At 65.9% G+C, this 27,550-nt stretch overlaps 6 protein-coding genes across 6 annotated transcripts; 3 read left to right on the forward strand and 3 right to left on the reverse strand.

The window, feature by feature from the left end:
* Nucleotides 1-490: 490 nt before the first annotated feature.
* Nucleotides 491-2,740, forward strand: EMIHUDRAFT_436712 (hypothetical protein). The gene is made up of 8 exons (XM_005767992.1): nt 491-784; nt 1,067-1,175; nt 1,229-1,300; nt 1,357-1,520; nt 1,581-1,655; nt 1,736-1,964; nt 2,035-2,164; nt 2,231-2,740. Exons 1-8 carry the CDS (start codon nt 749-751, stop codon nt 2,652-2,654), a joined length of 1,239 nt encoding a protein of 412 aa, XP_005768049.1. The 5' UTR covers nt 491-748; the 3' UTR covers nt 2,655-2,740.
* A 2,302-nt stretch (nt 2,741-5,042) lies between these two features.
* On the reverse strand, nt 5,043-6,489 carry EMIHUDRAFT_211161 (hypothetical protein; the record flags this gene model as incomplete). The annotated part of the gene is made up of 4 exons (XM_005767993.1): nt 5,043-5,333; nt 5,417-5,911; nt 6,083-6,223; nt 6,484-6,489. 4 exons carry the CDS (start codon nt 6,487-6,489, stop codon nt 5,043-5,045), a joined length of 933 nt encoding a protein of 310 aa, XP_005768050.1.
* An 862-nt stretch (nt 6,490-7,351) lies between these two features.
* EMIHUDRAFT_356337 (hypothetical protein) lies at nt 7,352-8,137 on the reverse strand. The gene has a single exon (XM_005767994.1). The coding sequence runs from the start codon at nt 7,923-7,925 to the stop codon at nt 7,677-7,679; it is 249 nt and encodes an 82-aa protein (XP_005768051.1). The 5' UTR covers nt 7,926-8,137; the 3' UTR covers nt 7,352-7,676.
* A 3,118-nt stretch (nt 8,138-11,255) lies between these two features.
* EMIHUDRAFT_57422 (hypothetical protein) lies at nt 11,256-11,681 on the forward strand (the record flags this gene model as incomplete). Its single annotated transcript, XM_005767995.1, has 2 exons — nt 11,256-11,396; nt 11,469-11,681. Coding segments are annotated over 2 exons (354 nt in total), but the record flags the coding sequence as incomplete, so codon positions are not given.
* Nucleotides 11,682-20,066: 8,385 nt separating this feature from the next.
* Nucleotides 20,067-20,897, forward strand: EMIHUDRAFT_43368 (hypothetical protein; the record flags this gene model as incomplete). The annotated part of the gene is made up of 1 exon (XM_005767996.1): nt 20,067-20,897. A coding segment is annotated over one exon (831 nt), but the record flags the coding sequence as incomplete, so codon positions are not given.
* A 685-nt stretch (nt 20,898-21,582) lies between these two features.
* Nucleotides 21,583-26,528, reverse strand: EMIHUDRAFT_451652 (hypothetical protein; the record flags this gene model as incomplete). Its single annotated transcript, XM_005767997.1, has 6 exons — nt 21,583-21,635; nt 21,659-22,003; nt 22,080-23,255; nt 23,481-23,955; nt 24,030-25,828; nt 25,902-26,528. 5 exons carry the CDS (start codon nt 26,526-26,528, stop codon nt 21,749-21,751), a joined length of 4,332 nt encoding a protein of 1,443 aa, XP_005768054.1. The 3' UTR covers nt 21,583-21,635; nt 21,659-21,748.
* Between the last annotated feature and the right edge of the window lie 1,022 nt (nt 26,529-27,550).

The following is a 27,550-nucleotide window of genomic DNA, read 5'->3' on the forward strand; positions in this document are numbered from 1 at the left end:
CCCCCAGGGCGCTCTTCCCGCGCGAGGCCCTCTTCCCCCGCCAGGCCCTCTTCCCCCCCCAGGCCTTCCTCCCCCGGGGGGGCTTCCTCGCCCCCCAGGCCCTCCTCCCCCCCCAGGCCCTCCTCCCCCCCCAGGCCCTCCCTCCCCCCCCAGGCCCTCCTCCCCCCCCAGGCCCTCCTCCCCCCCCAGGCCCTCCTCCCCCCCCAGGCCCTCCTCCCCCCCCAGGCCCTCCTCCCCCCCCAGGCCCTCCTCCCCCCCCAGGCCCTCCTCCCCCCCGAGGCCCTCCTCCCCCCCCAGGCCCTCCTCCCCCCCCAGGCCCTCCTCCCCCCCCAGGCCCTCCTCCCCCCCCCAGGCCCTCCTCCCCCCCCAGGCCCTCCTCCCCCCCCAGGCCCTCCTCCCCCCCCAGGCCCTCCTCCCCCCCCAGGCCCTCCTCCCCCCCGGAGCAGCCAGCAGCACACTCACCTGGACTGGGCAAAGGAACAGGATCGCGCTCGAGTCTGCCGTCGGCCTCGCCGCGCTCGCGGCCGACGTGTCGAGCGGAGCGGTCGGAGCCGTCGGTGCGACCGCCGGCGCAGTGGGGAAGGGCGTCGTCGACGCTTCTTCGCGGCTCGCCAGCGCCGACACGGAGCCGACGCACGGCCTTGCCGCCGGCGAGAGCGACACGGCGGCGGCGGAGCTCGGCTCGCCGCTCCGGAACGTGCGCGGCCTTGCGGGGGGCGCGGTGAGCGTCGCGAGCGCCGTGAGCGCGATGGTTGCGTCCGATTTCGGCGCTGCGGCGACCGAGGCGAGAAACAGCCGCGAGACAGCCGCGATACAGCCGAGATATAGCCGAGACATAGCCGCGATATAGCCGCGATATAGCCGCGAGATAGCCGAGAGATAGCCGAGAGATAGCCGAGATACAGCCGCAACGGCGGCGTCTGACTTCGGAGCCGCGCCGACGGAGGCGACGGCGCCGTCGGCCACTGCCGCTGCTTTGACGCTCACGCGTCGGGGAAGTGTTGCGTGTGCGCGTCTCAGGTGGAAGGGTATTGTCTAGGTGGTCGGCGACGGGCTGGCGCGAGGAATGACGCGCGGGCTCAAGGAGGGGCTAAAGGAGGGGGGCGGCCAGCTGGTGGAGCGGGGCGGCGCCGTCACCGGTACAATCAGCTCGCTCGCAAAGGAGTCGGCGAGCGGTGTCCTCGACACTTCCCAGACACTCCCTAGACACTTCCTGGACACTTCCTAGGAGTCGGCGAGCGGCTTCCTCCAGCTCGCCACCGACGTTCGCGAGACGGCCGGCGCGCTGTCGCCGAGGCGGGTGCGATGGTGCAGGTGCTGCGCCTCCCCTGAACCTTCTCGGAACCTTCCGTACAGGCGCCGTCGCCGACGTCGGAACTTCCACGCTTGCGCTCGCTCGGCCGCTCGCGGCGGGCGGTGGCGGTGGCGAGGAGGGGGAGGAGGAGGGCGCGGCGGCGGAGGAGGAGTCCGGCCCGCCGCCGCCGCCCGAGCTGGCGCCGTTCGAGGCGTTGCGGCCGGCGGTCGTCTGCGGCCGGTGGCGGAAAGGGAGAGTGTGAGGTGTCGGCTTGTGGCGCGCGTAGGCTTGGCTCGACAGGCTGGGCGGCTCTGCCTCGCTCGGCGCGCTAGAGGGGCTAAGGGACGGAGCCTTACTGCGGGTGCAGCTCCCGCTCGCTGATGCACGAGACTCGGGCGCCAGTCAGTCCTCCTTCCTCAACGAATCAGCTCATCAGTGTAGGTGCAGCTCCAGCTCGCACGCCTGCCCGCCGCCTCGACGCCGCGCATCGAGGCCGCGCTCGACGCCATCGCCGTGGCGCTCGAATCGGAGGCGTCGCCGGCCGCCGCCAACGCGCCGCCGCCGCCGCCGAGTCGGGGCGGCGCGCCGCCGCCGACACGGCTGAAGGACGCATTCGCAGCAGCGCTCGCGCCGCCGGTCGCAGAGCTAGAGGATGCGGTCGGTCGGGGAGGCGGCGCGGGGGTGGCGGCGCGCGTGTGGGTAGGCGGCGCGACGCCGAGGGGCGGCCTGGCGTCTAGTAGGTGCGGCCGAGGGCGGCTTGGAGGGGGAGGAGCAGAGCTGGACGGAGGAGGAGGGTGTGGCACGGGTGCACGCCTACTCCGCGCGATGCTTCGGGCAGCTCGCCACGTGCGCGCTCGTGGTGCTGCGGAGGCTCGGACTTGCTCGGGCGAGCTCTCAATGACGACGTCCTCCTCCATCCAATGAATTCGCACTTAGGTTCGGGCTCGCGTGCCAACGCGCGCCCACGCAGACGCCGCTCGGTCTCGGGGAGGACGCGCCGGCGGAGGCGATGCTGCGCGGCGCCGACTGGCCGTTTCTGTCGCGGGCGGAGCAGGCGGATTGGCTCGCCACCTCCGTCTGCGCGGCCGCCGCCCACTTCGCTGACGCCGTCAACCGAGTCTCTGCGGCGTCGCTCGGGGCGGAGGCGGCGCGCAGCTGCTCCGCGGCATCCGACGCGGCCGCGTTCAAGCGGGCGCGCCGCGCTCTCTGCACGGCGGTGCACTTGGACGCGGGGGCGGCGCTGACGTTGGTTCACGAGGCGATCGGGATGCTGACGCCAGTGCTGCAAGAGGTCGCGCTCGGCGATGCGGCGGCAGCGCCCAATGGTGGCACGCAGAGTGCCGACGAGGGCTTGTGCTAAAGAGTGCTCTGTCAGTCCGTCCCAGTCACTTGTTTATAAATTGATTCCATGGGGGTGGAGACTGATAGGAGACTTGAAGTACAAAAGACTAAAGAGCCCCCCCCCCCCCGCGGCGGCGGCCCCCGCCCCGCCCCCCCCTGCCCCCTGCTCGTAAAATCTTGCGAAAATCTTGCGAACTTACGAGCAGGAGGACGGGCGGGCGATTTTGCGCGGTTGACGTCACCAGTATACTGTAGCTAGACTCTCTCCCCCCCGGCAGGGGCTGGCGGCTGGGGTTTTTCACAACGACACACGTGCATCGTGATTGTGTCCCAAAAGTCGTCAAGGCTGGTGGTATAGTGTGGTGGTGGAATGGGCGGGCCGCAGGGCTGGGGGGCGATTTCATTCATGAACGTATGGGCGAGTAGTAGTAGTACCGGGACAGGGACAGAAGTGGTTCCCGCTGGCGCTCACCTTACAGCGGATTGCGCGCGCGTGCGTGACTTCTACGTCGGTTCTGACTCTTGGACCGATGCCTCCACGTCCGCCGGTCCGCTGGCGGTGCCGTCACCACTCCCCTCGCTCCCAACTACTTCGAGAGGACTCGCTGTCATCTCATCGTCAAATCTCGAAAACGCAAAGTTCGTGGCGTATCGCGACGCCACCTCGTACATTGCGGCGGTCCCCTCGATGGCTCCCTCAGCCATCGCGCTCGTGGCGAAGCGGCCCGCGGCCGGGTAAAGGTCGCGCTTCCCGTTTCGCGGGCCCGAGGAGGAGAAGGACTGCCCTATCAGGCCGTGAGGGAGGGCGCGCTCCGGCGCGTTGCCCCGTGCGTTGATGGACATGTCGAGGCGATGCCTCGGTCCCGAAATCCGATCCCAGACGTAGCCACCGCGCACGGTGACAGCCCACCCACGGACCTGGAAGACGGCGGACGAGTAGCGCACCTTGATGGACAGCTCCTCGCAGTGGCGAGCGTGAGCGACCTGCACACTGAAGCTGCCAAAGTAGCCGCAGGTGCCGTTGACGAATCCGTAGCCGGTATTAAAGTCGTTCAGCGCCTGGGCCCAGAACGAGACGGTCGCCCGCTTTTGCTTCGCCCCGCCAACCAAGGCCACTAGATGCGCCTCGGTGATGAAGGAGCCGTCCACAGTCAACGCGTCCCCGCGCAGCCGGAAGGATGCGTCCTCCGTCTTGACGTTGAACGCCAGGCCGGGCGCAGACAAGAAGGCGTAGACGCGCCCGTCCCGGCCGCGAAAGTCGGCGCGCCCCCCGCGAGCAAAATTCAAGTGCGGGTCCCGACTCCCTTCACCCACCCTTTGCCGGAAGTACCCAAAGGCATCCTCATCGCTGACCGTCTTGCCGCCCTCCACGGTGACCGTCGTCGGATTGCTGCCCAACGTCTGCAAGAGCGCGGCGTTGCCCAGCGTCGACGTGTCGATGTCGATGGCCCACTCACCTCTGGGCACCGTCTGGCTGTAGGCACCGTTGGCGTCCGTCGAGAGGGTGTACAACGTGACACCATTGAAGAGAGTCACTGTCACGCCCGTCAGATACGTGTCCGGTCCGTTTGGGGTGAAGTAGTCATTTCGATCACGGTCGATGTAGACCACACCTGGGGAGGTACCGAATTGTCGCCGCCGGAGACGACTCGACGCCGCTGAGATCGGAGATCAAGCTCTGACAGGTCGCACGTCGCTCCTTTGACGCCGACGTGACGCACCCGTGCAGATCACATCAGGACACGGTCTCGACGCGCTCGGTACGACGCCTGCGACCCGTCTCGGGTCAGGTGGCACGACGCTCATCGCGCCTACCAGCGCTGCCATACAGGTTGCCACGACGAGGTCGAGCACGCTTCTATACGCTCGCCCAGCCTTCCTTTCCATCCCATTGGCGGTCAGAGGCAAAGCCTACGAGGGGTGGTGGAACCACATGTCACGGCCACCGCCGGCTCGACCCCACGATTGGACAGCCTCCGAAGGCTGACTTTGCGGCACCATCATCGGACGATGTCGACGAGTTGGGTCGCTCTCGCGGTAGCCAGATGACCTCTCATACTAGCATCATCGGCCATGGCCGCAGGGAGCGCGGGGGAGGGCGCTGGGAGCAACACGGAGCTCTCCGTTGGACGTTTTCAAGATTTAGCGCGTCGTCGCCGCGTCGGTCAGGCTCAGCCTCAGGGAGAGGGTGAAATGGAACTAGCCACAGATAGGCTTATCGTCCTCGACCCACCCGACTCCAAACTCCACCGACACCGCGACAAGGTACGAAACGCGACAAAATACGTGCGACACACCGGCCCACATCCCGGTTACACACCCTAGCTTTGGGTTGTTGCTCATCTGAGAAGAGGAGGAGGGGGGGGGGGGGGTCTCCCCGCCGCAACAGACCCCCAGCGGCGCCGCTCTACTTGCGCTCGACGTACGAGCGGCTCCCGTCGCTCGCGGTGACGCAGCGCGCGTGCTGGAGGACGAGCGCCTCGGCGCTCGAGCCGGGCGCGACGATGTCAAGCAGGTAGGGGCCGAGCTCGCGCATCGCCCAGCTCGGCTTGAGGCTCCACAGCACCGAGAAGCGCGCGGCGGCGTCGGGCGGCATCGCCTCCGCCGACAGGGCGCGCACGGTGAGCGGCGCTCCCTTGGCCGCCCTGCCGTCGGGCGGCAGCAGCACGGCGAGCCCGTCTAGGTCTGCGTCGGACGGCTCGATGCCGCGCGGCACGCCTAGAAGGTTCCTAGAAGGTTCCTAGAAGGTTCCTAGCCGGACGGCTCGATGCCGCGCGGCACGCCGTCGGCCCAAGCCTCGTCGAACGCGTCCTTTGGCCACGCCTCCGTCTCGAGGAGAAGCACGCGCGCGCGGAAGGTGCAGATGGCGCGCGGCTCCAGCGCAACCTCGTCGGAGGCGGCGGCGGCGAGCCACTCCTCCCAAGGCGCCGCCGCCGCCGTAGAGTGCGAGCGGAGGCAGTGTCGCACCGTCGCCTCGTCGAACTGCGCCGCGAGCGCCTCGACGGCGGCGGGCACGGGCACGGCGTGCAAGGGCCACTCTTGCTCGACGGCGAGGGCGAGGAGGCACTCTACGCAGTCCGCTTCGTACTGCGGATCGAGGCAGCACCACCGCCCCGCCACCTCCACCGCCCTCCAGCGCTGCAGCGCCGCGCGAAGCTCGAGGGGAGAGCACTGCGCCGCAGCCTCGAGGGAGGAGAGCGTCGGGCGCGCGTCCGGCCGGCTCGGCGCCAGCGCCTCCTCCTCCCCCACCGCAGGCTCGTCCAGCGCCTCCTCCGCCTCGCGACCGCCGTACGGGCAGGCGCAGAGGCGCCGCCGGACGTCTCCGAGCCGCGGCGCGCAGCGGACGAGCTCGAGGTGCTCGTGCGCCCGCGCCGCCACGGCCAGCGGAGGCTGGTTCTCCTCTCCGCCGCCGCCGCCGCCGCCGGGACTCCCCGCCGTGCTGCTCACCTCGACGCCGCCCCGCACGAGCAGCATCGAGTTGGACGAGTCGGCGAGGCGGACGACGTACGAGGCGTCGTGCGTCGTGAGCACCGCCTCGTCCTCCCCGCACCCCTTGATGCAGACCGACCCGCCGTCCGAGAGAAGCTCCTGCGAGTGCGGTGCGGCCGGGGTGGCGGCGAGGCGGCGCCGCCACTCGCGCGGGCGGGAGGGAGGGGGGCGGGAATGGTGAACGCCTGCAGGAGCGGCTCGTCCATCTCGATCAGCCGGTACGCAGCGTCCGAAAAGCCCTCCGCGAAGGCGAGAGTGGTCATCAAGTCCGAAGAGCGGTGCGAGGAGCGCAGCAGGCGCCCCGGCGGGAAACCAGAAGAATTCACGAATTTAACATACAAGCCTATCTCACAGCACACTGGCATGACAAGGGCGCGGACTGGCGCGGACTGGCACACACACCGGCTCACCACCGGAGCCGCCTAAGCGACTCCGTTAAGAACGGCAATGCATTCCGCACCGTGCACAATGCCGCTCTCCCCGCACGCTCTCGAGGTTCTCGAGGTGGATATCCTTTGGCCGCGTTGGGTAGCGAGGATTGGTGTAACCCGAGCCACGGAGGCGTGTTTTCTGGCGGCCGACCGTCAGTGCACGGAGTTGCCACTTCTCCGACTGCCCCGGCTAGTTCCCGAGGTCGTCGGGTGTGACCCCTTCGTCCCCCGAGACCTAGCGCGGGTGGGTTGGAGGGGGCTCGCCCCGTTCCTCCCCATCGGGCCGCGTGAGCAGCCACGCCTCGCAGATTCGTTTTCGCGCCTGGGTCAGGCGCGCGGGGCATCCCCCGGGTCGCTCGACCAGCGATCCGAAGAGTGGCCGCTATGCGAAGGAAAGAGTGGGGCCCTCGACGCCTCAGTCCGGCCCTCCGAGGGGGGAAGGGAATTGCGGGGTCCCCACGGGCGCCTCAGTTCTCGGGATCTCGGCCCTCCCGAGGGGGGGGGGGGGAGCAAGGGGGTGGGGGGATCGGGGCGGTGGGGAGGGGTCTCGGGTTTCATGTGGCTAAAACTTGCCTTTCGGGGAGGAGCCTCCGTTGGAAGGCGCGCATGCAGCCCTACGTCTTCCCCTCCTCCCCAGAGGCAGCGAGTAGGCAGCGAGAGGAGGTCTCGAGCGCCTATATGAAGGTATGTGAGATGGTGATGGGAATGGGTGGTCCGGCGGGCGGGCGGGCGGGCGGGCGGGCGGGCGGGCGGGCAAACAAGCGGGGAGCGGCGGGCGGGCGGGGCGGAGCGGGCGGGCAGGGTTATCGGGGGAATCGTGTCCACAATCAGCGGCAGCGGAGCAGCAGCCGCAGCAGCAGCTGCTGCAGCAGCAAGCAGCAGCCAGATTGCTGCCGTTGTCTGCGCCGCGATCCGCCGCCGCGCCGCCGCGCCGCCGCCGCCTGCGCTCGCCGCCGCCTCGTAGACGACTCCTCTCGCGCTCGGAGAGCCGCGCAGCGGGCCGCGAGGTTGTGGTCAGAGAGCAGCAGGGTTGAGATCCACAAAATCGGCCAAATTTGAGGTTGCTCGAGAGAGCCTGGAAATGGTCCCGCGCCGTTGCCCCGGTGCCGGCGCATCACGTCTCAGCCGCGATGGGCCGGTTCCGCCGCGCAGTCGAGCAGCAGGAGCTCGGAGGCAACTTTGTCGACAAACTGGTCGAGCCAAAAATCGGCGAAGAAGCGGCACTGGCGGCACGCCGGGACAATTCCGGACTGATCACATTGTTCGGCACCGCGGCGGCGAGCCGCCGCGAGCCCACAGGAGAGCTGGGCTCCGCGGCACCAGACCGCGCCGCCAGCGAGGCGAGAGCACCAGCCGACCGGCCGTGACATGGCAGTTAGACGGCGGGATTTTTCCCGCAGCTAGCTCGTTCACCGTCTGCCACGCCACGGCGGTGTGGAGGACGACAGACAAGCGCTGCATCTGCAGCCCGTGCCAGTTCTTGGTGGTCCATGTGACCTCGTCCAGGTGCTGAGCGTGCGAAAGTTTGTTGCTCAGCTGGTTCGCCGCCTCCCTCAGGGTGCTGCGAACCTCCTTTCCAAAGCCTCCGAAAGCCTCAAAATCAAACAAACGTAGATCGCAATCCTGCTCCCGCGCAAAGCGGTAATCAATTCAAGAACGGGCGAGAATGATTGCAAGTCCGGCGGGCTGGCGGGGCGCGGTTTGTGCGCGCTATACCATAGAGGGTGCGCGGGGCGTATGTGCACTCGGTGAGTGTGAGTCGTGTGCAGAGTCTGTATCCAGGAAGCATTGATTTCTTTTTGACCAATCGCTATATGGCAAAACACTTCTAGACTACCTGCGCTCTAAGGCAGCTCTCCATCAATGATGAGCGTGAACCCGTTGACAGTGCAGAGGAGCCCCACGATGGCGATGACGAGAGAGACGTACATGAGCTCGATGGACGAGGTCAGAATTGCCAAGCCGGGGCAGTCGGAGAAGGGGCAACTCCGTGCACTGACGGTCGGCCGTCAGAAAACACGCCTCCGTGGCTCGGGTTACACCAATCCTCGCTACCCAACGCGGCCAAAGGATATCCACCTCGAGAACCTCGAGAACCTGGAGTTGGAGCACTTGGCGCACACGGGATAATTTTTCTTTTTGCTGCCATGTCATTTGCAGACTTACACAGGAGACACAGACCATTCGTTGCGCGAAATTGCGACGAGTCGCGACCATGCTCCGTCGGCCCACGTCGACATCGTGGCTCGCCCTGCACCTCTCTATCGCGACTGCGAATGCCTGGATGCCGGCGGCTCACCAGAACCCTGCCGCCGCCATCGGCTTGCTCTCACGTCGAGCTGCTGCCTGCCACGCTCTGGTTGACCCGCTCTGCCCTTCCGAGGAGCTCTGCGCGCTGACTTCTGAGGAGCTCTTCGCGCCGTCGCCTCCTGACCGACGCACAACGTTGGGCCCAGCAGCCCGCGCCAGACGCTTCGGACAGCGCTCCGCCGTCAAGTACCGCCGCCTCATGCAGCGCAGATATCTGCTGCTCGCATCCGTGCAGGCCGCAGTCCTGCGCGGCGGCGCAGACGTCGTTGGGCGCTCCTTAATACCGGCGGAAGCCTACGCGCTTGACGTAGAGGCGACGAATGTGTATGTGCACGGCGCGGCGTTGGGCTTTGTGGCGTTCTTCGTCTCGGGAGTGGGTTGCGCTTCGTGGCAGCGGCTGCTCGAGGCGTCCGCCGGCAGCGAGACCACGCCTGAGATCATCGTCCTCAAGTGCACGGCGGACTACTTCATCTGGGCACCCATCGCCAACACTTTATACTTGGTCCTCGTGCCGCTGCTCATGGGCCAAACGCCCGCCGCCGCCTTCCAAATCATGCTCGACGGGTTTGGGGCAGTCTCCTTGCTCGAGCTCTGCATTTGGACGCCATACAACCTGCTGTCGTTCCGCTTCCTCCCCCTCGACAGCGCCCGCCCACGCAGTCCGCTCTCGCTGCGCTCTTCACGATCGGGTTGAGCTTGTACTGCTGAGGGTGAGGCGGGCTGGGCGCCTTGAGTAAGGTAAGGTAAGGTAAGGTAAACTTCTCCACACACACGAGGTGGTGGGGCAAGGGGGGGCAACCCTCGCGTCTCCACGTCTGACGACAGGAGCCCCACGGCATTCAAAGTGCAAGGCCCAGTGCGCGTGGGTGAGCGGCGGACAGCCATGAAGGTCACCGAATGGAGGGCGAACGGCACGATACGAAAAGGCAGGGCGAGGCGGATGGAGAAAGAAGTGCCGAGAAGGCCATGGTGGAGGGGAGGGACGGGAGGACGAAAGAAGGGCGAGGAGGACGAGCGGCCCGCACAGACCGCGAGCAGACAGCGCCTGCTGGCCATTTCGAGACATTCGCAAAGAACGCTAGCTACATGGGAGGGCTTCGTGAAGGATGGATTGAAAAACATTCGAACAAAGAAGAGGCGACGGGAGGAACCGGCGGAGGATGCAGTGACGTGACACACACACACACACACACACACACACACACACACACAACACACACACACACACACACACACACACACACGCCTTGAGTACTGGGGCCTGCAGAGTACTGAGTTCTGGCTGGCAACTTGGACAAATAAATAAATACACGCGTAACTCTATTATCTCCATGAGAGATGGTCATTTTTGTACTCACGTCGCTTGTTTTCCCTGGTGTGGCAGTCCCGTGCCCAGTGTCGCTCAGCGCAAATTCTTTTCGAGCTAGCGTGCGGGGAGAGCGGCATTGTGCACGGAGCTAAGTGCATTGCCGTTCTTAACGGAGTCGCTTAGGCGGCTCCGGTGGTTTGCCTGTGATAGTGCAAGCACGCGCCAGTTCGCACCTTGAGCCTGTCTGCTGTGAGAGGGAGTCGTTTGTTCGCTGGAAAGTCGTAAAATTCTCGCCGCACAAAATTCTTTTTTAGCGTGAGTAAAATAAATAAATACAACGGACATCCCAAGCTAGGGCTGGGTCGAGGACAGACACGTCCCCACCTTTGCAGGATTTTGCAAAAGCGAGGGGGGAGGGCGCATCGCCGCGCGGAGAGGGCTGGGCACAGGGCACAGGGGATCTCTCTTTAGCGTGAGGTAGGTAGGTAGAAAGGTGAAGAACAGCCAGGCTCGGACTGGACACCAACGCGGTATGGGTGGACGCTAGACAGATGATGACGACACGCACGAGCGACACACAGACACAAACAAGCTCACAAGACACACAGCCAGCGGGCTGCCACACACCCTGAGTCGGCTTACACAGCGTGAGTCTGAGTACAAACTCTTCTCCCAAATTCTTTTTTAGCAGTGTTGTGCGAGGGAGTTTTGTTGTAAGATTCTTTTTTAGCGATCGCCCCATTTTCGTCGGCGGCCGGCTCCATAACACATCAACCTCATGAAGGCCGGCAAAGGACTCTCAAAGAGCCTCTCTGAGCCGCTGCTCGACCCGGCAGCGCCTCCGGGCGCCACCCGACGCCGCAGGCTTCAGCTCACCCGCGGCGCGCACGAGTTCCTCCTCGTCAGCGCTGGGCTCGGCTTGGGCTGGCTGGCTGCAGTTTGCCAAGACATCCCGCACGCGAGAAGCGTCGCGGTCTTCGCTGCCGCGGTCCTAGCTGCGCTGCTCGCCCGGCAGCGCTGGTCCCGACGCGCCATCGCGCCGTCCCACCCGCTCGCTCGACTGGCCGACGCGCCGAGCCGGGAGCTGGTCTTCAGCCTCAACGGGCGGGAGCGGCGACTCGTCGACCCGCCTCCCTCCCTCACCCTCGCCGAGTGGCTCCGCTCCGAGGGCCTCACCGGCACCAAGATTGGGTGCGCCGAGGGCGGCTGCGGCGCGTGCACGGTGCCGTCGGCCGCCCTTTGGGGGTGGAACTGCCGCCGGCCACCCCTCGCCTGAGTGTGGTGGGAGAAGTAGGTGATCGCCGTCGGGTCGGACGGCCACCCGCGGGCGATCAACGCGTGCCTCCGCCTCCTCTGCGGCTGCGACGGGCTCGCGCTCACGACTGTCGAGGGGCTCGGCTCGCAAGGCGCCGGGTACTCGCAGGTGATGAAGGCGATCGCCGAGGGGCAAGGCAGCCAGTGCGGCTTCTGCACGCCCGGCTGGGTGACTGCCATGTCGGCGCTGCTGGGCGGGGCGGCGGCGCGCGGCGCGGCGCACCTCACTGCCAAGGAGATCGAGGAGAGCCTGGATGGAAACCTCTGCCGCTGCACCGGCTACCGGCCCATCCTCCAGGCCCCGCCCCCTCCCCCTCTCACCCTCACCCTCACCCTCACCCTCACCCTCACCCCTCACCCTCACCCTCACCCTCACCCCTCACCCCTCGCCCCTAACCCTAATCCTCACCCTCACCCTCACCCTAACCTAACCGTCACCCTAACTTAACCCTCACCCTCACCCTCGTCCCAGAGGACCGCGAGAACGCCTTGACAGCACGTCACACACCGTGACGGCAGTCACTCCCTCGTACTGCAGGCATTCAAGCGCGCCTTTGCCCACGACGACTCTTCCGGCATATCCGACCTCGAGACGTGCGCGCCGTGCCACGACGTCGCCACGGGCAAGCCGTGCGGCCGCCGGTGCGAACCTTCTCGGAGGTGTCTCGGAGGTGTCTCGGAAGGGCCATAGCCACGCCGTCCGGTCCGAAGGTGCGACGCGGCGCTGCAGGCGTCCTCTCTCTCAAACGGCGAGGCGGGCCGGAGGGCGGCGGCGAGGCGCGAGTGCGACAGGGCGCTGCGGCTGGTCTCGCCGACGGCGGCGGTCGCGGCGCGCGCGCGGGCGCCCGTCTCTCTGCGGTATGAAGACGAGGGCAGCGGGGCTGAGCTACTCGCGGCCAGCCTCCGAGACACCTCCGAGACACTTCCGAGACACTTCCCTCAGGCAGCGGGCTGAGCTACTCGCGGCCAGCCTCGCTCGAGGGTCTGGTCGAGCTGCTGCGGCGCGAGCTCTCCGCCTACCTCAACCAGTCACTTCAGAGGAAGCTTGTTGGCTAATTAGGTCGAGCTGCTGCGGCGCGAGCCGGCCGCGCTGCTGCATTGCGGGAACACGGGCATGGGGGTCGGAAAGTACTACACTCCCCGCGGCCCGACGGCGGGCGGGCTGCCGCCGCAAGCAAACGCCGCGCTGGTCGACGTGAGCGGCGTGCCGGAGCTGGCAGCGGCGCCCGCGTTCCACCCTGCCAGCGGGGAGCTCTCTGCCGGCGCCGCGCAGACGCTCGAGGCTCTCCGCAGCGCTCTCGCCGCGGCGGCCGAGGCCCCTCTCTCGGACGGGAGGGGAGGGGGGCCGCCCTGGGCCTCCGAGCAGCGCGGAGGCGCCGCCGCACCCGCCGCCGCAGCCCTCGCCCGCCATCTCGGCCGCGTGGCGACGACTCAGGTGCGCGCAGAGGGCTCGTGGGCGGCCAGCCTCCGAGACACCTCCGAGGCACTTCCGAGACACTTCCGAGACACTTCCGAGACATTTCCGAGACACCTCCGAGGCACTTCCGAGGCACTTCCGAGACAACTTCCGAGGCACTTCCGAGACACTTCCGAGGCACTTCCGAGACACTTCCGAGGCACTTCCGAGACACCTCCGAGGCACTTCCGAGACATTTCCGAGGCACTTCCGAGGCACTTCCGAGGCACTTTCCGAGACAACTCCGAGGCACTTCCGAGGCACTTCCGAGGCACTTCCGAGACATTTCCGAGGCACTTCCGAGGCACTTCCGAGGCACTTCCGAGGCACTTCCGAGGCACTTCCGACACACCTCCTTCAGGTGCGCGCCGTCGGGTCGTGGGCTGGCAACCTTGCCCTCGCCGCAGCCCACCCGGCCCTCCCCTCCGACGTGGCGGTGCTCCTCGTTGGCGTCGGTGCCTCTCTCACGGTCATCGACCGCACCGGCCTTCGCCGTGGCGGCGGCGGCGGCGGCCTCCGCACAGTGAGCGTGTCCGAGTACCGCTGTCTGGGCCTCGCACCGCGGCCCACGCCCCCACTCCACTCACCACATTCGCGCTGCTGAGTCAGGCACCTCTCCTGCGGTCCTCGAGACACCTCCGAGACACCTCCGAGACACCTCCGAGACACCTCCGCGACACCTCCCTCAGGTACCTCTCCTGCGGCCCTCGCTCCGCAGCCTCGCTGCTCATCGTGGCGCTGCGCCTCCCTCTCGCGTCGGCGGGCGGCCGCGCGGGCTCGCTCGCCGCCTGCTTCGCCGACAAGGTCTCGTCGCGCCACGCCAACAGCCACGCGCTGCTCAATTGCTGCCTCGCGCTGCGCACTGGCGGGGGGGCATGTCGCCGGCCGGCGGCTGGGCCATGTCCCGGACTGTCGTGGACATGCCCCGCAGGCAAGGGCGGCGCCGTCGCGGCGGTGGGCGGAGCCTTTGGCGGCCTCGTCTCGAGCGGCACGTGGGCGGTCCCACCCTCCGCCGCGTCCCGTCTCGTCGGCGCCGAGCATCGGTCGCGGTGCAACCTCGGACAGTCTCGTCGCAGTCTCGCCGCGAGATCACCCGTAGGCGCCGCCCTGATGAATAATCAATCAATCAATTAATTAATAATTAATTGATTAGCAAGGTCGTCCGTAGGTGCCGCCCCATCCGACGCGGCCGCGATGCGCGGCTTTGTCGCCGAGCTGGTGCAGCAGGCGGCCAAGGCCGGTCCGTGTACCTCCCTGTGAAGGAAGTCACTCTCATGGACGCGTCCCTCCGCAGGCGGCCAAGGCCGTCGAGTCGGACGCGGGCTCCGCCTCGGACATCGGCCACCTCGCGCCGCACGAGTACCGCCTCTCCCTCGTCGCCTCGTTTGCGTACAAGCTGCTCCTCTCCGCGCAGGGCTCTCCCCTCCCCCCCCGCCTCGCGTCCGCCGTCGCCGGCTCGCTCGCCGCCGCCGCCGACCGGCCACGTCTCTCGTGCGGCCCTTTCACAAGGAATGGCTAGTCAATGATGAGGCTACTTCCTGAGAACAGGCCCGTCTCGTGCGGCACCCAGTCGATCGGCGTGAGCGACGCGTCGCTGGCGCCTGTGTCGCTGCCGCTGCCCACTTTCCTAGACCTTTCCTGGACCTTTCCTGGACCTTTCCTGTAGGCGCCCGTCTCGCTGCCGCTGCCCAAGCTCACTTCGCTGCTGCAGGCGTCGGGGGGAGGGCGGTCTACTCATGCAGTATTCATCACGAGTGCAGGAAGGAGTGCATCACTCAGGCGTCGGGCGAGGCGCTCTACTCCTCCGACGAGCCAGCCGTCGCGGGAGAGCTCTGCGGCACTTTCGTCCTCGCGCCGGACGGCTCTGCCGCCGACCGAGGAGCGCTCAGCTCACCACTCCATACTAGGCGCCTTCGTCCTCGCGCCGGACGGCTCTGCCGGCGCTTCCTTCTGCGGGGCAGACTGGAGCGCCACCCTCGCCTCCCCCGGCGTCGTCGACGTCGTCAGCGCGGCGGACTTCCCGAACCCCGCCGCCAACGCCACCGCCGCCGCCGACTCGAACTGCTACCCCTTCTACCTCCACCCGGTCGGGTCGCCGCTCCCATGCGTCGGCGCGCCGGTCGCCGTCGTCCTCGCCGACTCCCTCTCGCACGCGCGGCGTGGCGCGCAGCCATCCGCTCACGCCTCGTCAACGCTTCGGCCGTTCGCGCGTTGAGCGAGCTGTGGCCGGCCGACTAGGCGCGCAGCTGGCCGTGCTCAGGCTCAGCCACTCGGCGGGGCTCCTCAAGCAAGCCCACCCCCCGCCCCCTCCCCCCCCGCGCCGGAGTCCGCCCGACGCCGCGCGGGTGGCGGCGGCCTTCGAGCAGCTCCGCTCCTCTGGGTTCGCGCGGCGGAACGGGCTCCGTCTCGAGCGGCTGCAGGAGGAGACGCGCAAGGCGAAGGCGGCGGGCGGAGGCGGCGGAGGCGGAGGCGGAGGCGAGGGCGGAGGCGGAGGCGAGGGCGGAGGCGGAGGCGGAGGCGGAGGCGGAGGCGGAGGCGGAGGCGGAGGCGACGGCGGCGCGCAGGAGGTGAAGGAGGACGATCACCACTCGAGCATTGTGCGCGGGCGGCAGGCGAGCGAGCGGGGACTCGCACAAGGAGGTGAGTCCAGCCGGTCACACACTGGGGGCTGACTGGTTGAATTGGAACTTAGGCGGGCGAGTGGTGGTCTCGCGCGGCGGCGGAGGGCAAGGCCGCCGTGGAGGGCAAGCTCCGCATCGGGGGCCAGCGCCACTGTTGTCCTCCTATGGTGACCCGCAAGACGCTGATTACTAATGGGTTCACTGGTCCATACCAGGCCAGCGCCACTTCTACCTTGAGACCAACACCGCGCTCGCCCTGCCGGTCGAGGGAGGCTGCCTCTCCATCACCGATACCGATCAGTTCGTTAAGAGGAGCCCGTTCATTATTGTAGGTCGAGGGAGGCGGCCTCTCCATCACCTGCGCCAACCAGAACCCAACCCGCACGCAGACGGCGGTGGCGGGTGCGCTCGGCCTCCCCCTCGCCACGGTGGACGTGCGCGTGCGCCGTATCGGCGGCGCGTACGGCGGCAAGCTCAACGCGCACCTCCCGACGGCCATCGCCGCGGCCGTCGCCGCCGCCAAGCACGGCCGCCCCGTGCGGCTGCACAACGACCGTTCGGACGACATGGCGTCGACGGGCGGCCGGCCGCCGATGGAGGGCTCCTTCCGGCTCGCGGTGGACCAGGGTGGCGTACCATCCTCTCTCGAGCTCCCCGCAGCGCCGCGACACGTCCGGGACATGTCCGCGACATGTCCCGACAGGCGGCGTCGTCTCGTCAATCGAGCTCACCGCGGCGTTCGACTCTGGCGTCGTCGACGGCGGCGCAGGTGACCTGACGACGGGAGTTATATTATATTATTATTATTATTATTTATTATTATTGGTGCTCGACAGGCGACCTGACGACGGGCGCCTGCTCTGACTCGTGGCGAAGGACGAACAGTCAGTCAATTGGTGCTCGATAGGCGACCTGACGATGGGAGTATTAATTAATATATTATATATTATTAATTAATAATTGGTGCTCGACAGGCGACCTGACGATGGGAGTCTGCTAATAATAATAAATATAATAATAATAATAATAATTGGTGCTCGACAGGCGACCTGACGATGGGAGTCTGCTGGGCGGACAACGCGTACCGCGCCGACGACTTCGCGGTGCACGGCTCGTTCTACAACTCCGGCGTCGTAGGCAGCGCCGCGTGCTTCCCCGGGGGGGTGGTGCAGTCTCGGGCAGTCTCGCGCAATCTCGCCTCGTCCCACACGTAGGCAGCACCGCGTGCCGAGCTCCCGGCGTCGTGCAGACCATCCCGCTGCACGAGTTGGCGATGGAGGCTGCGGCCGAGGCGGTCGGCCTGCCGGCGGACGCGGTGCGCGAGGCCAACCTGTACGCCACGGGGGACGCGGCCCTCTGCGGCGTCACCGTGGGCGAGAACGGCTTCAACTGGAACCTGCCGGCGATGTGGCAGTCCGCGAAGGCGCGGTGGGAGGTTGCGGCGCGGCGCGAGCAGGCGGGGGCTCGAAAACCGCGCCCCAACCTATTGCAATCGCATTGACTCGCATTACTCGCCATGGACTCGCATTACTCACCATGGATTCGCATTCCTCGGCATGGATTCGCATTGGCCAGCATTGATTAGCATTGGTTGGCGTGAGCAGGTTGAGGCGTTCAACCGCTCCAACCGGTGGCGCAAGCGCGGGCTGAGGATGGTCCCCGTCAAGTACGGCATCGAGGACAACGGAGGCGCGTACAAGGAGGGCTGCTCGCTCGGCGTGCTGGCGGACGGGTCCGTCCGGCTGGCCCACGGAGGGTGCGAGCTAGGGCAGGGCATCCACACTAAGGCGGCGCAGGCGGCCGCCTTCGCCCTCGGCTGCCCGCTCGGCGGCGTGTCTGTGTCGGACACCTCGTCGCTCGCCACGCCCGGCTCGGCCGACACGGGCGGCTCTGCCACCTCGGAGTGCGTCGTCAAGGCGCGCTGCTGGACGCCTGACTAGCGCCTGACCAGCCCCTCCCTTCACACCCCGGAGTGCGTCGCCAAGGCCGTGCTGGACGCGGCGGAGACGCTCAACGCGCGCCTGCTCCCCTTCCGGCCGGCGGCTGGCGGGGCGGGGGAGGGCGCGTGGGAGGCCACCGTCAAAGCGGCGACCGACGCGGGCGACTCCCTTGTGGGGGGAGCGGCTGGGGTCGAGGGAAAGGCGCCCGCGGGGAAGGGGGAGGGTGTGAGTAGGCGTGTCCCTCGCGGCGAGCGGCTGGTTCGGCGGGGCCGCGCCCGAGGGGGTGCCCAAGTTCGACTACGCAACCTCGGGCGTGGCGTGCTGCGAGGCGGAGAGCGCGACCCGCCGTCGGTGACCCAGTGCCGAGTAGTGCTGAGTAGTGCTGATTAATCTGCGAGGTCGAGATCGACGCGCTGTCTGGCGAGACCTGCATCCTGCGCGCCGACCTGCTCATGGACCAGGGGACGCCCCTCAACCCGGAGATCGACCTCGGGCAAGTCGAGGGGGGCTTCGTCATGGCGCTCGGCCTCTTCTTCTCCGAGGCCGTCTCCCGCCCGCCGAGCGATTCCTCTCCATCATTCCCTGTCATTAACCGGCGTTGCTCTTACTTCCCCGAGGTCGTCTCCCACTCGCCGAGCGGCGCGCCGACGACGCTCGGCACGTGGGAGTACAAGGTGCACCTCCGAGACACCTCCGAGACACCTCCGAGACACCTCCGAGACACCTCCGAGACACCTCCGAGACACCTCCGACACACCTCCGAGACACCTCCGAGACACCTCCGATTCCCCACGCTCGGCACGGGGGGAGCACAGGTGCCGGCTGTGCACGACATCCCCCTTGAGCTCAACGTCTCCTTCCTGCCGCGCGCGCCCAACCCGGCCCCGGGCGCGACGCTGCACTCCAAGGCGTCTGCGGAGCCGCCGATGGCGCTGGCCGCCGCCGCCTTCCTCGCCGCACGCGCCGCGATCCTCGCGGCGCGCGCCGACGCGGGAGACGCGTCCAAGCAGCCTCCGCTGCACGTCGATGCGCCGCTGACTCCGGCGGCCGTCCAGGCGGCGTGCCTCGTCGACACGTCGCAGTTCGTCCTCCGGTAGTCGCGGGGCAAACTCGGGGAATCTCGCAGCTTCGTCGACGCGCCGCAGTTGTGTCCCTCCAGAGAGGGGCGCGCGCGGGCGGGGAGGGGGTGCGTGTGCCAGCAGGGCGGCCGAGCCGGGCCACCGCTGGCAAGGGGGGGTGCCAGAGACGGGCGGCGCACGGAAGGAAGGGAGGGGAGGTAGCGCGGGGCCGGGGGGGGGGGGGGGGGAGGCTGGACGTTTGAGAGATGGGCCAGGTCTGGCTGCTGATTCATAGCACACCTATGGAGACGCTTGTGTGTATGTGCCTGTGTGTGTGCTTGCGTGTTTTGTGGGCGGCTTCCGTCGTCACGCTGCCGACACCGCGATCGCGGCGTTTCGAGTGTGAGCGCCTTCGTCTCTTTATGTTTAACAAGGCAGTTCATGGATCATGCGAGTGCAGTGTGTGCAGTAACTGAACTACAAGCTAAGGCCGTACTACAAGAAAGATACCTATGATGTATCTTATTCCGGGGCCGGTGGGAGGGAGTGTGTGTGCGCGCGCGCATTGTGGCTATGTGCACATTGACATTGACATTGACATTGACATTGATTTGTGCGCATTGTGGCAGGACTGCTGCTGCTGATGGGAAGTGTGCTCTGTGTGTGGCGCTGCGCTGGCGTGCGACGCGCGCGTGCTGTGCACGTGTGCGTGTTGGGGTCGCGCGCGCGTCTGGGTGTGCTGCGCGCGCGCCGCCGGTGTGTGCTGTGTGCTGTACTCTGCTGTGCGCCCTGTTTGTGCAGCTTTGAGGCGCAGGCTTGGCTGGCGCCGGGGCTGCGCGGTGTCTGCGTGACGAGGGCGGGCGCGCAGGAAAAAGAATACGAGAATGCAGCTGCGAGACGTCTATAAAGAAACAGCGGGGTAAAGTTCGGCGGCTATGATAACCGAAAGTTGTCGTAAAACGCGGCGAAAGCAAAGTAGCGGGCACGTCGCTTCGCGCGCGGCTAACTATGCTCGTGGATCTCAACGACGATACGTTGATGCTCGTGGACCTAGATGACGGAGGCGAGGACTCGCTGTTGGGAGCGATCGTGGAGGTGCTGGCCGAGTCTGACCTCGCTTCCGCGGTCGCCCTCAAACGATGCAGCAGCCGCTTCAAGGACCTCGCCGCCCCGCTGGTGGCAAACGCCGTGGAAAGGACGGAGGAGAAGTGGCGGGAGGCGGCAGCCAAAATCGGCGGCCGAGGCGCTGCAACGATCACAGGCGGGCTCGAGCGCAGCGAGGTGCTCACCGACCTCAAGTTCGGCAACAACCAGATCCGCGACGAGGGCGCCGCTGCGATCGCCGAGGCGCTGCGCAGCAACGCGGTGCTGACCGAGCTCGACTTGTCGGGCAGCCTACTTGGCGGCGGCGGCATTGGCGACGAGGGTGCCAAGGCGCTAGCATCCGCTCTTCGCGTCAATGGGGTGCTCACCGACCTCAACCTCGGCTCCAACCAGATCCGCGACGAGGGCGCCGCTGCGATCGCCGAGGCGCTACGCGGCAACGAGGTATTGACCTCCTTGGACGTGGGCGACAACAGCCTGACCGAGGAGGCGGCCCTCAGCATCGTACGTGTCGAGCGGCAGCGCAACAAGCTCACCTCGCTGTTCTTGGGTAGCTGTGGCATCGGCCCGAATGGCGCAGCGGAGATCGCCGAGTACATGTACGTGTCGGGCAGCGGGGTGCTGACCACCCTCAACCTCCGCTACAACGGCATCGGCGCCGAGGGTGCCAAGGCGCTGGCCTCCGCTCTGCGCGTCAACGGGGTGCTGACCTCCTTGGATGTGCGCGGCAACAAGATCGGTCCCACCGGCGCCACCGCGATCGCCGACGCCCTCAAGGGCAGCGCGGTGCTGACCGACCTGAACCTCTTCGACAACAGCTTCGGCGACGAGGGTGCCAAGGCGCTAGCATCCGCTCTTCGCGTTAACGCGGTGCTGACCAAATTGAACCTCTGCAACAACGGCATCGGCCCCGAGGGCGCCAAGGCGATCGGCAAGGCGCTCGCGGTCAACGGGGTGCTCACCGACCTCAACCTCAGCTACAACCAGATCCGCGACGAGGGCGCCGCTGCAATCGCCGAGGCGCTGCGCGGCAACGAGGTGATGAAAACACTCGACCTCTCCGGCAACCGCATCAGCGACGCCGGCGCCAAGGCGATCGCCGAGGCGCTGCGCGGCAACGGGGTGCTGAAAAGCATCGACCTCCGCTCCAACCGTTTGGGCGACGAGGGAGAGAGAGTGGTTCGGGATGCGGTGAGCTGGCGGGAAGGGCTCAAGCTCCGGGAATGGTTCGGGCGCGCCCACCCCGGTCGGCGCGCTGCCCGGCGCGACGGTGGCGGACACGACGGTCACCGCGGGCGTCATCATGCCCACGCAGCTGCCCGGCAACTCCTCCAAGCTGCAGTTAGTTGGCTTTGGCGACACGAGCGCGTGCGGCAGTAACGGCGGGTTGCAAAAGATGCCCGACTTTGGCCTGGGCCAGCTGTCTTTCGAGCTCTTTGACTCGAACGTCAGCCCGCTCGGCGCGGCACCGGATCGTTGCCCCTGCCCGCCTCGCTCAACACGGCCCTCCCATCGGCGGGCGCCACGGCACTCCAAGGCTTTGACGGATCCACACGGAAGCAACTGTCGAACAAGCAGCTTCGTTTGGGAGCAGGCCATGGGCCATACAACATCGATGTGCGAGAGGTGAGTCCCCTCTATGTCTCATGTCTCTATGTGGTATGTGGTCAGTGTTGTCGAGTGACCCATCCCTGTCCGACCTTCTGGTAGGATTCTCCTCTTTTACATCGAGACCTCACACAAGAGCAAGACACAACCCCAACCGCTAACTTTTAGTCTGTTCTCTTTACCAGGGACCTCTTGTGGCTTGGCCAAAGCACAGGTCGTCGATCCAATCAATACCGAGACGGCGGGCACGTCGCCCCAGGCAGGGCCCGCCCCCATGGCGCGCGGAGCTATGACAGGGTAAACCGTATTGCAATTGTACATTATCTCTACGTAGGACGACAGAGGACGACAGAGGACGACGGCACGCGGCTGCGCTCACAGTCGTACCAAAGATGCTAGCAGGCCTTGGCAACGCGACTGCAGCGTGGGCAAAGTGGTACCCAAATGCCGGGCAGGTCCGGACCATCCAACCCTCAGAGAGGAGGGAGCGCCCTCCTCCGTCCGTGTGGTGTGTTCTGCCGGCTCGCGGGGTCATGTTTGCTCCGGCTCATCAGACTCGCACTGCCCTCCGCCAAAGTCATAGAGGGCAGGCGCAGCTCTTTGGAGGAAAAAGTGAGCTGTCGCAGCGCCGAAGTCCGCGTCTGGTCGCCGACAGCGCGTGCGAGCAGCAGCAGGCTTGCGGGCCGATAGATGCCTTCTTTGAGCGGCACCGCAACCTCCGCGTAGACCTGAGAGACAGAGGTGGAGGCGAGTCGATGGCACTATGCTACGCGCTGATGATGCAGCGAGAGCGCGGGGACTCACCTGTCGCTGAAGCAGCTCGATGGGGGTCGCGCCATCCACGCAGTCGAGGAGGTCGTCGAACTTGACGCCGGCGTGGCTGCCCGCCATGTACTCAAACGGCTCGCTCTCGTGAACCAGAAGCAGGTGAACGCGCCCGGCCAGGGCGGCCTTCACGTCGCTTGAGAGCGCGGCTATCCGCTGGTCATCGTCCGTCCAGGTGCGCTTGTCGAGGTACAGCAGCATGTGGCTGCAGGCCGTGAGGTCGGCGACGGAGGTCGTCACTTCGAGCTCTATGTCGAGGTGCTGCAGCAGGCAAGACAGCTCCTGGGTGAGCTCGAGCGCGCCGGGGTTGTGTGGGCTGGCGTAGATTCGAAATCTCTCTCCAGCGCGGAGCCTCTGCCAGGTGAAGCCAATGCCGGCTCGCGTGTACAGCCTCGTCGAAGCCGCCGCGCCAGGCTCAGCAGCAGCCTGCATCATCTCGATTGCGCGCTCGAGCGCCTCCGGGGAGAGACTCGCTTTCCCGTCTGCGCGACCAAGCCCCTTCTGCGCCCAAGACGGGACAGATTGCAAGATGAGCGCCTTGGGCTGAACCAGCATCTCGACTGTGCGCTGGAGCGCCTCCGGGGAGAGATTCGCTTTCCCGTCTGCGCTTGGTCGCAACATGGGCGCCTTGGGCTGAACCAGCGGTGTCACGCACGCCTGCAAAGTGACGTTCATGAAAGCTGGGACACGAGTCCACAGGAGAGGCTGTGCTGTCAGCGCAGCAAAGATGTCGGCCGTGGTCGGGACCTCTGCGCCCCAGGCCGCCAAGTCGCCGTCGAGACCCCACCTCGAAAGGTTCAGGCAAGCTGCTTCGATCGCTGCTCGGAGCACACCTTTGTCCATGTAGACGCTGCGCTCATCGTAGACGGTGATAACGATTTTTTGCAGGCTCATCGCCCGAAGCAGTTCGCGCACGGTGTTGGGGCGCGTGAGGTAGCCATCCGACAAAAAGACGACGAGAATCTTGGACATAGCAACTTCGGCTGCGCCTCGCCCGGACGCCAAGTCGTCCACGTCGAGAAAGATCTTCGTGTCCGGCAAGAGATTGAGCAGCCGTTCCTTCATCACTCGGACAGCATCCTGTCCGGAAAGCCACGAATGGGACAGAAAGAGATGATACTTGTTGCCGTCTGTGAGCGGCTCCAGCTGCACGGGCTGTCCCGTTGAGAGATATCTCAGCCACTGCTGTCTTGTCCGTTCGTGCTCGCGCTTACGCCGACGGCGCCACTCTCGAACGGCGACCCAAATCACGACGACGGGTGTCAACGACGAAAGCAAGACGATCACGACGAGTACGCCAGTGCTCAAAGGCGGCTCGGGGGGAGGTGCTGGCGGCGGAGGCGGCGGAGGCGGTGGAGGAGGGGAGGAGTGCTGTGGCACCTCCGTCGATCCCCCGGAGAAGACGAGAGCGCCAACGTCTGGCAGCTGCAGTGTCGAGGTTGCGGTAGAGTAGCTGCCCACGATTGAGAACTCAAGCAACGAACGCGGCAGAAGTACCGAGCTAAGGCGGCGCCCTGACTGAGAGGCTTCGGTGAGCAGCCGGTAGTTGAGCACCTCCAAGGTACCGAGTCGATCTCCGCTGTCGTCGAAAACAAGAGGCCCGCTCAGCCCCGTCACGGTGTCAGCTGCCAGCATCGTCGCGTACAGCGCATCTGCGTCTCCTGGCCGTGAGCCGTTGCGGATCGCAGCATCGGCAGAGACTGCGAGCTTGATCACTGCATCCACGCGCATTGCCGTGTAATCGGGAAGCGTCGAGGCGTCGTCGTCGTGGTCGCAGAAGGGTCGGGACTGCGGGCTCATGTTGGTGCAGCCCTGACTGCTCGACACCTCATCCCACAGCGCCTGATACTTTAGGCTGAGGTCGGAGGCGCTGCTCACGCCGGATGACTCGATGACTCCGAGCACCCCTCCGAGCCATGCACAGCGGACGAGTTCACCGAGCCATCTGCATTGTAGAGGGCTTCCTCAGCCGGAAGCACGTTGAGCCAAGCGTAGCCCGGCCCCCAAAGCCGACCTTCGTCATAGGAGGCAGCAAACACAGCCCGCTGCGCATCCGGGTAGGCGGCGAGGAGGATGATTTGGCAGTCTTCGAGCTGGTCGAGCAGGTCGCTCCCTGTCAAGTTGCCGCCGTCAAAAGCTGCCTTGGAAAATTCCGCCGTGCCATTGTTTACGATTTTCCCACCTGAGCTCTCAAAGATTGAGGTGAAAGACTGCATGACCCCGCGTCCCCATAGACCGTCGTCATGGAGCACGCAAATGGCTTGCCATCCCAGCCGCTCTGCGAGTGCTGCAACGGCAGACTGTATGTGCTTGTCGTTGCTCGAGAGGCGCAACAGGTTCGGGTATGCGCCCACGTTCGCCAAGATCGGAGCCGTCGACGACGGCGAGAGCACGACGGTAGAGACGTCGGCTCCAGCGCGCCACTCGGCGGCTGTCACAGCAGCCACGTCATCCGAACAGAACGGGCCGATGGTGGCGACTACTCCATTCAAGTCGGAGTACAGCTGATCGAACTGGCTTCGAATGGCCTCAGACTCGGCACAGCCGGTGGTCCCTGTCTGAACCATAGAGTAGAAGAGCGTGTGATCCGGAAGTAAGTCGTCTAGGAAGCCGTCCTTCTTGTCATTGATCCGGTCAATGATGTGCATCACATGCTGGCACTCCGACTCGCCAACATGATCATCACAAAAGACTCCGACGCGCAGCGTGTCGCCCACGAGTTCTGGCGGCTTGCTGTTGTCGGGCGTTGGCCTCGTCAGCGCCTGACCGTTGCCGGCAAAGCTCTGCTCCCAGTTGTCGGCCGGCTGCCAGGTGCCCAGCTTGACCCACGCGCCTGACGCGTTTACGTTCATCACGTCGTAAAGGACGCCACCCGCGCGGTCGCCGAGGGTGGCCGGCTCGGACGAGAAGGAGACTTTGCCCGTCACGCCGTCGAACCGGACGGCGAGAAGGGCCGCCATCAAAGCGTCGCCGTCGATACGCTGAACCAACGGGTCGTCCACCAGCGCTTGGACTGCGTGCGCCACAGCGTACACAGCGTCGTAAGCTCTCGGGGCATAGACGCTCTCGGGAAACTGATTGTTGGCACCGAAGCAGCGTGGCGCTCTATCCTCATCCGTATCAACTGACCAGAGTTTGTGCCCCTCGTCGTCGTCTGCCGGGTCGCAATTTGTCCCGTCGCCGAGCGTGGATGGCCGTGCGCGCTTGCGAGAGGCGTAGCCGTCGTACGCCACGCTTGGCGCGATTGAGTTTGTGATCGCGAGTATTCCGCGGAAATCGTCCACGGGGAGGCCACGGCCGGCCAGCGAGCCCAGCCCTTCGAACAGACCGATGTCGCCAACCCAGGTGAATTCAGGGCCGACGAGCCGTGCACCGAGGGCTTGCTCCAAAAGGCGATCTGCATCCTCTGCAAGAGCAATGGCGACAAAGACGGTCGCACACGAGGCGCGCAAAGCACCGAGGGGCTCGCCGAGGTTGCTCTGACCGTTTTCGAAGCGGACGGACTCAATGATGGTGATTCCTTGAGCAGACGCAGCCGCCTCAAAGGCCGCCACGCCGGCGGTGCAGTATGCGTCCGTGCACGCAATGGTGGCCACGCGCTTGACGCCGAGGAGATTTCGAGTGGCCTCAGCCAAAGCCACAGCCATGAGGGAGTCAGAGGTGACAACCCGCGCAAAGAAGGGAAAGTCGTCGCCGCTCAATTCCGGGCTCTGAGAGGAGTGAGAGACCTAATAGCAGTTGAGTCAGCAACCGTTATAGACTGCATAAGCAACACTCACACGGTCCTCTTAGAGTGAGTACCTGCGGGGTGGCCGTCAGCTCCGCCAGCCTCGCAGCGGGGATGGACGCGCTTGAGCAGTATGCACCAACCAGCGCGTCGCAGCCGGCGCCGTCGAACGCGTGGTGCAGTAGCTGGTAGGCCGCGTCGCTGCCGAATGCCGGGTCGCAGCGCGAGTCGCGGTGTGCGAGCAAAAGCTGCGTGTTTGGAAGCAGATCGTCCGCCACGCCGTCTGTCTTGTTGTTGATTTCCTCGATTGCCATGAGCACGGACGTCAGCTCCTCTGCCCGACCCAGGTGCATCAACTCGCCGCTTGGCAGCTGCCGCGGCAAGAGGGCGCCGATTCGCACAACTGCAAAGGGCGGCGGCGGCGGATAACTCGGCGGCGTTGGCGAATACTCCGGCTCGCAATGAATCCAATTTCCGCCGTACAAGCCAGTGTTGATGCCTGAGTCAGGGTCAGGGTCGGCGCACGGCAGCGACTCGACGACGCACCACGGTGGGTACGGTCCGTCGCACGCAACCGGCGGGCAACCGAACTGCGGCTCCCTGCAAGCGTGGCCGCTGTCTGGATCCGTCCAATTCAAAGCACAGGTGCACGGCTCAGTCGCCGCCGGTGCCGCCGGCACGAGGGTGAGAACGGCGAACATAGACTGGGGGGGGTGCAGGAGGTTGGCACGCCGTGCACAGCGGGATTTTTTTTTTCTATTTTTGTTCCGCTCCCATTTACTTTTCCTGTTTTTTTAACTTTTCTTTTTCTCTTTACTTCTCTTCGTCTTCGACTGCACGGGTTGGCCTTAAAGAAAGAAAGAAAACAGACAACCCAAGGGAGGGATGGGAGGACGGCACGCCGCCACCACACAGGGATTTTAAGGAGAGGTGTGTGATGCGCTAGCCGTCGCCCACCCTTGGGCGTCCGCCTCTTCCTATCTCTCTTCGCAGTCTCTCGCCGCTTCTCGCTGCAACCTTCATGCCACCTCGCGGTCGTCCCACTCTCGTCGTTCTCTCCCTTGTCATTTCCTCCTCTGTCGCGTCGTTCTCTTCTGTCTCGTCCTGCGACGCCGCCGCCTGCCGGTCCCTTGTTCTCGCGGCTTCTTTCGCCTTTCGGCGCAACTCCGTCCTCCTCGCGGCGTATCCTGGCCCCTCGAGTCTATCGAGCTCCCCTCGCGCAAGGACCACATTTCTGACTCCCACTCCGAGCATTTGCCTGCAGGTCATGTTGTTGCTCAGGTCCACTCTCTCTTCGAACACTCGTGCCTCTACGGATGATGCCGGCGCTGGGGTCCCCTTCGGATGCATCGTGACATCTGACAACTGAATTTCCACTGGTTCGTCCTCCTCGGAGTCGTCTTCCCCCGCTGCCTTCCGCTCAGCTCTACGTTCGGTACGTTCGGTGTGGCTCACCCTCCATGCCGTGAACAGGCGCTTTATCCACCCTATATTCTTCTCTCGTTCCTCTGCCCGTGCCTTGGTCTTGTCGTTGTTCCGCACCCATGTCTGTATGGCAATCGAGGCTGCCTTCCCCACTACCTGTAGTTCACTCGTCACCTCTCCCGCCCGCGAGCTCCCCTCTCTTTCTTTCGGGTATGGATTCCGTGAGTGCGGGTAGCGTGCAGGCAATCACGGGCGCTATTTTGTCGTGGTTGGCCTTTATACGTATCTTCCGATTGTA

Source organism: Emiliania huxleyi, assembly GCF_000372725.1.
Source record: "Emiliania huxleyi CCMP1516 unplaced genomic scaffold EMIHUscaffold_47, whole genome shotgun sequence".
In the NCBI taxonomy this organism is placed as follows: Eukaryota; Haptophyta; order Isochrysidales; family Noelaerhabdaceae; genus Emiliania; species Emiliania huxleyi.

Bases quoted from the DNA above. Each gene is read 5' to 3' on its own strand.
- EMIHUDRAFT_436712 (XM_005767992.1), top strand. From the start codon at position 749: ATGGTTGCGTCCGATTTCGGCGCTGCGGCGACCGAG. The intron at 1,521-1,580 runs GTCGTCTGCGGC...TGGCGCGCGTAG, and splicing joins TCGAGGCGTTGCGGCCGGCG to GCTTGGCTCGACAGGCTGGG. The intron at 1,965-2,034 runs GCGGCGCGGGGG...GGCGTCTAGTAG, and splicing joins GGATGCGGTCGGTCGGGGAG to GTGCGGCCGAGGGCGGCTTG.
- EMIHUDRAFT_356337 (XM_005767994.1), bottom strand. From the start codon at position 7,925: ATGTCACGGCCGGTCGGCTGGTGCTCTCGCCTCGCTGGCGGCGCGGTC.